This window comes from Teleopsis dalmanni, chromosome 2 (assembly GCF_002237135.1).
Source record: "Teleopsis dalmanni isolate 2A chromosome 2, ASM223713v2, whole genome shotgun sequence".
Classification (NCBI taxonomy): domain Eukaryota; kingdom Metazoa; phylum Arthropoda; class Insecta; order Diptera; family Diopsidae; genus Teleopsis; species Teleopsis dalmanni.
Window position 1 is genome coordinate 137,643,689 of NC_051847.1, and position 9,337 is coordinate 137,653,025.

Sequence of the window (9,337 nt, forward strand, 5' to 3'; positions counted from 1 at the left end):
CTATATTTAAATGTAGTTTTAATAAACGCCGTTAACAATCTCCAGTTGGGGCCATTCAGTAACCGTATGGTTTCATTGACATCGAGCGCGGGTTTACCGAAGTACAGCAATCTATGTTCTTTAAAAATTGGGCATTCACCTACTAAGTGTATAACATCGCCTTTCAATTTAAGGTTGCATATCGTGCACAGCGTGTCTAGACTTTCATGCGGTACGTAGCACAATCGTAGGAGCTCGCCGCGGGTTTTGAAGATTGTCCTTATTGTTTCTAGGTCATATTGCTCGTGAAAGTAATTATTGACACCTAGATCATAATTCAACTTACTATATGCATCTCTCGATATACTGTTTCTTGCCGTTTCTACAAAATTTCTTCGTTCTTCAATACTTAGTTTCGTTATTATATTTTTTTGCCACATTTTCCAGTTTTCATTAATACTCAAATCATTAGTTATATTTAACTCGGATGCCAGATTTGACCATTTTTCAAAAAATAATGTTTTTTCATTTATTAGGTACTGCGCTAATGTTTTTTGAATCCTATTGTCTGGCAAATTCCTAACACGATTGATGTAATCAAAATGCAATTTTAATGTTTGGGTATATAGTGTCGGTAGACCAGTTTCTAAATGCACCATATAATTTGGGGTATTTTTCGGCAAGCGAAACGTTCTCTTTATATAAAATGTCTGCAATTTTTCTACTGCGTCATATTTATCAACACCCCAGATTTGCGCTGCATAATTTAGAACTGACTTAACTGTGGCTTCAAAAACTTTGTATTTTACGGGCAGTGACACTTTCGGATTTCCTAAGACATTTATCCAGGTACAATTAATGGCCAATTTAGCTTCCTTTAACTTCTCGTTCAAGTGGTTATCGAATTTTGCGTTATATTTCATATTTATTCCTAAATATTTATAATTATTAACCACTTCTAATTGATCATCGTTAAGGTACCATTTTTCATCATTTCTCAATCTTCTAGCATGTTTCCTAAATACCATCACTTTTGATTTGTCTGTATTTATAGATAGTCCCCATAAGTTGCAATATCTATTTAATTCATCTATCATATTTTGTAACATTATTGGAGAATCTGCAAACAACACAATATCATCAGCATATAATAGTACTTTTAGGCACATATTGGCAATCGTAACACCACCAGAAAGAAATTTATTTAAGTCATCAACGAACAGTGCAAACAATATAGGGCTTAAGACACAACCTTGTCTCACTCCGGTACACGTTTGAAACCATCTCGATGTACTTCTTCCGTCCCATACTGTTGACTCATTGTTGCAGTATAGACTTTGCAGTATTTTCAAAATTTTTGTTGAAAGACCCAGCTGGCTTAGTTTGTAAAATAGTACGTTTCTTTGTATTGTATCGAAAGCAGCTTTAAGATCTACGTAAAAAACATATAACTTCTTGCTTTTTGCAATAAACTCTTGCGCTACACTAGTGATGACGAAAATATTATCTACCGTGGAGTAACCTTTTCGAAATCCAGCTTGAAATTCGCTTAATATGTTGTTTTGATCAACCCAATTTTTAATTCTGTTATACAGGAGTGTTGTAAATACTTTAGCTGATGTATTAAGAAATGCTATTCCTCTATAATTTGCTACATTATTTGGGTCACCTTTTTTAAATAGGGGAAATGTTATGGCTTTTTTGTAACTATCAGGTGGGGCTGCATTTTCAAATATATAATTGTATGATTCAGCCATATGCTCTATAAATTGTGGCGTGGCATATTTTAAAAACTCAGCTGGAATTCTGTTTTCACCTGCGGCTTTGTTATTTTGTTATTCTTTGGTTTATATATAAAGCGTTTATTATTTGTAATAATCCCTTTAAGTTGCCATTATTTGGAAGTGTTGCAACTGTTTAAGAAAACTCAACATTTTAAAAATTTGTATTAAACAAAACGAATAGTTTTAATGGCACTTATTCAAATAAATGGCATTTATTAAAATACGAATGGCAGTAAATGCTACGCAATTGTTGTTGCAGATAAGCTTTCACATGTACGTTTACATTACGAACTTAAGCTATTGGAGTTTGCTAAAGTTAGTCTCCAAACGTAAAGCGGTTACATTATTGCTTTGGATTTTCAATTAGACAGTTTTTGATATTTTTTCATTTGTGTACATTTTCCATCTGCTTAGATATCCTTCGTTACAAGTTTACAAACGAAAGCAATATGTCATTTCGACACTTTTTTAGCAAAAATGTATTGATAATATGCGGCGGATGCGGCGGTGTATTCATAAAAAATAATTAAATGGATCTAATACCATGCAGCTTAATCAATTTTTGTTAATCAAATTAGGATTTGGTCGTTTCCATTGGCGTAAATGGATGTATGGAATCAATTCGAATGAAATGGAATTGAGTCAGAATGTTGTGGAGGTTCTAAGAGAGCTTCTGTTTGTTTATGTTTCAATTGTTAATAGATAATATCACATTTTGTTTTGTTACCAGAAATTAATTGACTGTTCATGGAAAATGCTAAAAATTGTGTGTATAATACGGCATTTGTACTGGCCGAAAATGGCTCATTTTGGTCAAAAATTGAAAATGAGAAGCAAATGACTCATTCTTGCATATAAAATTTCAAGTGCGAATGTGCCATTTCATCACATTCTGTAAGCCCTCTCAATCACTTTCTCTCTACCTTGATGAAATGGTTCGTTCCCCTCAATCCATCCCGTTATACAACCGTGGATTTTACAATCCCCTACATCGTGTATACCGTTAATGGTCATCTTCACTCATTAGTTTGTTAGGATTTTCTCATCACCTCTAATTTCAACGCTCATGCGTTTTCACTCCTAGCTTAGAGGAATTTGTATACAAATATTAAGCTCATATTTTTTGTCTCTCCTAATTCTGGAATGGGGTTGCATCTGCGGGTGCAATCTTCCACTTACATTCCAAAGAGGTGGTTTAGTGGGTTCAAGTCTCATACGGTGGCTTTTGATGCTTCCACCTACTGCAAAAACAAAAAAAAAAAATCATATTCTGTATGAATGCGTCCCAACGACTTTCGTATGCGTTCCAAATATGTTCCAAATGCAAAGGAATACGTTGAACATACACTAAATAAAAGCTCTTCATGGCATTTTAACAGTTTGAGAAAGCCGTTTTTGACATATTTACAAAAAAAGGTAAGCAAATGTTTGGTGGTTACCATTTTTTTTGAAAACGATGCATCTCTTTTTAGAACTTCTATTTTCCAAAAAGTTATTAATTAAAGTTTAAAATATGTTTTAGGTTTCTAATTGGTTTATACTTTAAATAAAAGAGAAGCAAAACAAAATGTTTAATATATTTATTAAGTGCTTGAATAAATATTGCACAACCCTGTTCTTAAATTTTTTTTTGCAACTACTCTCTGTAACTTTTGGAGAGTATTTTTTTTTATTTCTTTCAAATTCAAAATTGTGTTAGTCAATTTTAATTAAGTGACAAAACAATATGCAAACAACATAATTTACAAAAATTTTTATTTACTTTAATATTAATAAATGCATATAAATTTCATTGTGTTAAAAATTTCGAAAGATGATTCGATTTCTCATTTAACGTGGACACATTGCATGTCTGCCGCCATCAACAGGTAAGCTAACGCCTGTGCTAAACGTTGCTAAATCGCTAGCCAAAAATGTAATAGCATTAGCTACTTCATCAGCAGTACCAGGGCGACCAAGTGCATGAGTAGTTTTTGAATGTTCTAAAAATTTTGCATATGCTTCCGCATCCATGCCGCCACGTTTATGCAGATTCGTCACGGTCACCCCTGGATTTACACAATTTGCACGCACACCTTTTGCTGCCAGTTCTAAGGCAATACAGCGCGTAAACTGATCTACACCCATTTTAGATATATTATATGCTAGAACACCGGGAAACGAACGTATACCATTCACACTGGAAACATTGACAATATTTCCCTTTGTTTTTATTAATTCCGGCACCGCCAGCATTGTTAAATGATATATTGCTCGCAAATTTGTATTCATAACACGATCATATTGCTCCAAACTAGTGTTCTCGATTGTACCAGTTTCAATGATGCCCGCATTATTTACTAAAACATCAAGTCTGCCATATTTATCAATGGTATCTTGCCAAACACATTTGGTTTGGGCTTCATTGGATACATCACCAATAACTAAATGTGGTTTTTGTCCAACTGCAGCACATTTTTTAGCAACTTCTTCCAAATTGGCTTCGTTGCGTCCATTCAAGGCTAGCACAGCACCTAATTTGGCGAATTTTACGGCTGTTGCGGCTCCAATACCGGAACTAGCGCCAGTGATAAGCACAACTTTGCCAGCAAAGTTCATAGTGAAGGTCAATGAATTTTTCGATTCTGTTTGTTACGCAATTGAGCTACCACTTCACTATCACTTCACCCCCAGCAAATCAACTCAATTATTGCTTTGTTTAATTTTTTACTTTACTAAATTTTTTGGAATTTATGTCTTTTTGTTTTTATTCGTTTACGCTTTGATAATGAATTTCTCCAGTGTTGAATAGTTTGATTTTGATAAGAGCTAATGAGAATAAAGATCAAAAAGTGTTGTGTAGTCGTATTATTTGCTTTTCCAAAAACTTTAACGATGAGAAGTTTTTCTTCTTAAGATCGAATGAAACGACGTCATTTATAAGTCCTTTATAAGCAATATGCTATCTGTCTATATAAATTTGTTCACGAAATATCGAGCAGCTCTTAGAATGCCCTGCACTAATGCACATATGGAATAGGCGGAAGAGGCCATAAAACTTTGAAAAGTAGGTCTACTACTTTTTATTGACGCAACAGGGCTTAGAGACCTACTTTAAACCCAGAATAAAGCACAATAGACCCGACGGTAGGAGTGATATATCCCCTAACAATAATAATAAATAATCGGGCTTTAAATTTGTAAATACATTACCTTCATTCCACAAACAACAGCGAAACGCGCCATCTTGCGACAACTTCTACGTGCAACTTCAATGTTGACGACACAAACGCCGATTAACAACAAATAAAGTTACATGTACTTTTCATGTAAAAATTTCTAATTTTAAAGACTGTCTTGAGAACCAAGTAATATCTATATATTGTTTAGTAAAACAATTGATAAAGTGCCAATATATTCCAAAATTACTCATCAATCTCACTTAAGCCAAATATGTGAGTGAGATATGCGAATGATGGCAAAGAAACCAATATACTAGTGAGTAAAGTATTTTAAAACATTTCTTGGGCCAATTTAATCAGAAAATATGTGTATATATACGACGCTATAATTTAGAGTTAGTCTAATTCATAGATGGTGACATAATGATGTGTTTTATGAACATAAACTGGGATACATAATCAGAATGCCTATGGAAAAAAATGTAGCAGGATTTACATATTTTAATGTGAAATCACGGAAACACGCAAAAAAGGATGATCAAAAAATATAGAACGATGGCAAAAAATAGACATCGTCGGGTTGAATATAGTTCGGCAGGTTTTGTGAATTCATGGTATGTTAAACACCCTCGATATTTATTATTCAATTTATTATTTTTTTTTTTTGTGAGAGATATTTGCTAAAATTAACTTTTGCTTTTCTTTTCTAAATTATTTAATACTCGTAATCCTCTAGAGACTATTTAATAGAGTATATAACAAAGTTGACTTAAAGAAATAGTTTTCTGTGTGAACTTGGGGAATATAGATGTTTTGTGGTCAGCTCATCCAATGAACACTAAAATTTAATCTATTGATAATTTCTTTATATCAAACAGAAATAAAAATAGGCGGATCCAGTCTCCACATATAGACTGAAATTGTTCAGATGGTAACGCAGGTAGGTAGTGACTTTGAGTGTTGCGCCAATAGCAACATTTTGACTTTTTGTCAAAATGTTGTTGTGAGCCAATACTACAAAAATGGTCTGGTCCATAGAATTTAATGGGTGATCCAGTACTTGCAGATTGTTTGCAGTCTCTTTGCCCTTGTAGAAGATCTTGTTGAGCTACAAAACTTATTACATTTTCATAGCGTTTCATAGTGTGTTGTATTCTAGAGTGTTAATTTTTTGACATTATCTTTATAAGGCTATTAATTAATTAAGCGATTATTGAAGACATTCATTTTGGATCCGTTTTCACAATGCTGAAAAAGAGAACATTTTCTCAATCTCAATTACAGTTTGTATATTTCAAATCGTATATTTCTTAGACTTATTTCTAATATTTATTTCTTAATATCTATAAGTATAATAATTCCCTAACAAAACATTTAAATGTCTATTTATGGACATCCTGATGATATATAAGATATAAGGTTATTAGTTTCACTTGAATAATCGTAAATCTGTATTTATCTTACCCTTCTGCTGTTATAGTTTTTCACATGAATGAATAAGTTATTAACGAAGGACAAAAGTGCTTTGTAGTACACAACATTTTGAATTGGACTGCATATGATTTTTTTATAGAAGAGTTCGAACAGACTGGCACTTGCAATCCAACAAAATATATATATGGAAAATATATATAAACTAACATAATTAAATAAAAAATTCGAATATTTCCTAAGATCACTGATGTTGAGTACTTGGCAATACTCGGTCAGCCAAATTTAAATAAATTAATAAAATTTTTGTTGTTGTTTCTTCATTACAGTTCGAATCGTTCTAGTTTTCTTTTTGTCATAAGACGCGACACATTCGACCAAAAAGTGAACCTTAAGATTTTTTTATGTTTAGTTTTACTTTATTGTTAGGTATATTACATATGGTTTTATTTTACAGAACATGTATGTGTTTATAATTTATATGCTTTTTCAAAAAATCATTTAACTTTTCCAGTTTTTATTTGAGATTAACAATTAGAGCTGAGCACAAGAATAATCGGGGAATTTTTGTGTCTGGAGGAAATAAATTTAATCACATTTTGAAAAATACTCGTATAACAATTTATTTTATTTAACTCATTTGAGTTTTAATATTATTTTTTTTTAATTTTTAATTTGTATATATTGAATCAATCGCTGATTTTATTTTTTTTCATTTAAGTAGTATAAAGTATTCCCGTGTCTACAACTCTAATAACAATTTCCGTTCTACGTTCTAAAAGCGAGGGTCAGAATTCTAATTTTCTTATATTAAAATCTAAAAATTATATATATTTTTAAATTTCTTACAATATTTATTAAATTTTTTTACTTTATAAAAATAAATATTAATGCTGTCTTTCCATTCCACATATGAGATACAAAATTTTTTTCAAAACATTTTCTTTTGCTTAGAGCTAATTAATCTTTGGATAATTTAAATTATGTTTTAATATTTATATTTATTTAAAAGTTATATTTATTTAATTTTTATATTTATATGTGTAACATGTGCGTATATATTTGTTATATATTTTAATTGAATGTAAGCGTGTTTATGTATGGGCAATATAGCTAATAATATATAAATAAATACAGTTTGGGAATTAAATGAGTTAGAAATATATCTCTATTTAATTATCTTCGGACTGTAGTCGCTTTTTTTTTTTTGTTAAAATAAATAATACATATATATAATAAAGTATTGATTCTTATAATAATAATCGTTAATGAAGATGCATTCAAATAATCAAAGTGCTTATTATTAGCAATAGAGTCTACTCATAGTAGAGACTTATTTTATGTGGGGCTATTGTAAAATAAATTGAAGTTCATATGAAAAATAAAATTGAAATAAAATTAATCACTTCTACTGTAAAATATAGGTCCGCGAAGTTTTCTTGAGTACGCTATGAATTATTAGGGTTTATCATGGGAAATAGTTTTGTGTATCATATCACTGTAAGCATAACTCATTCCAAGTGAGCCTGTTATGGACACACAGAAAACTACAGTTAGTTGATTTTAAAACCTGTCATCTGTATAATTGGTAGAGTGCGGCTTATAGTTACTAAGTCAATATTGATACAGTGATTATTGTTGAATATGTTATATAAAGATTGATACATGGAGCACTACGTTTGAAAGTAATAATACGAGTATTAGGAATTCCTTCTATTGCTATATTAGCAATGCTATAAACCCTAGTGAGTAGGTAGGTTGTGTCACCTAGCAGTGATCAAGTATAGATTTGATAGATCCGTGACGATACTACACTAGAGTCTTTATCAAAATTAATTACGACATTATGGAGCATATACGAATTTTAAGATATAGTTTAGAAATGAAATTTATTTGATTTTTCTAGAAAGTCAGAAAGAAGCAAAGGGAATGCTCCAGAGTTTTCTTGAAACACGGTACCTTATATATCGTGATTTCGTCACTGCTGGTGATGTTTAGTTTATATGCTTGTGTTATTACAATATAGTCTCCTGTTAAAATAACTCGTGTTCTGTAGTTGTTTCGATTAAGCAACAATACACTTTAGTGTATATTTCATAAACCCTGTAAATCGAAAAAATAAAAGAAAAAATTTAATTAATTAAAAAAATTTTAGATCTTTAAAAATAATTAGGAGTAAATATTTTCTAAATATTTGGTATGCAAGCACATCTAGTATATAGAAATCATGTGTTAGATATAAATGAATATTTTTCTGAAAACACTACATATAAACTATACATCGAATTTATGACAAAAATTAAATTTATTAATAATATAAATAATTTTAAATAAATAAAACTTTATAAGGAAATATTAGGTATTATGTTTTATAGCATAATAATGAAAGTATTATATTATTTGTGCTACTCGTATAGTATTTGTTATATTTCCTGATTAGAAACCACTATTGAAGTCCGAGCACATCTTATCTTAAAAAATTATTTACGTATATAGAAAAATATTTACATTGTTAAGCAAGGATTAATTAATAAATTTTTTTCATATATATGTATGTAATAAAAGGACTTGTTTATGCATTTTTAAATATATTATTTAGGTCTTAAAATATTATTTAAATTAGCATTGGGTATAAAAATTAATTGATAATTAATACATAATATAATTAATTGGTTATATTAATCTAGATATATTTAAATTAATATAATTAAAAAATAATAATTTCATATGATTATTATGTATTAAAAATTGCATATTTCAGGATATCTTAATTATATAAAATTTTCGGAAGTGTAGATTTGTAAATATATATATATATATAACTTTTGTTAATATATAACAAATGTATACATTATTTTTTTTTATTTTTATTTTTTGATATATTGAAATATGTTATCCTTTATAATTAATTTTTTAGTTATTTAGTTGTGTGTAATATTTTATTATTCATACGAAATCTTGTTCTTAATTCATGAATGAGTC

The 9,337-nt window shown here is 29.9% G+C and overlaps 1 protein-coding gene across 1 annotated transcript; it reads right to left on the minus strand.

Moving 5' to 3' along the window:
* Positions 1 to 3,527: 3,527 nt before the first annotated feature.
* Positions 3,528 to 4,482, minus strand: LOC119684619 (3-oxoacyl-[acyl-carrier-protein] reductase FabG-like). The gene has a single exon (XM_038098697.1). It carries the CDS (start codon positions 4,359 to 4,361, stop codon positions 3,594 to 3,596), a length of 768 nt encoding a protein of 255 aa, XP_037954625.1. The 5' UTR covers positions 4,362 to 4,482; the 3' UTR covers positions 3,528 to 3,593.
* Positions 4,483 to 9,337: the final 4,855 nt, after the last annotated feature.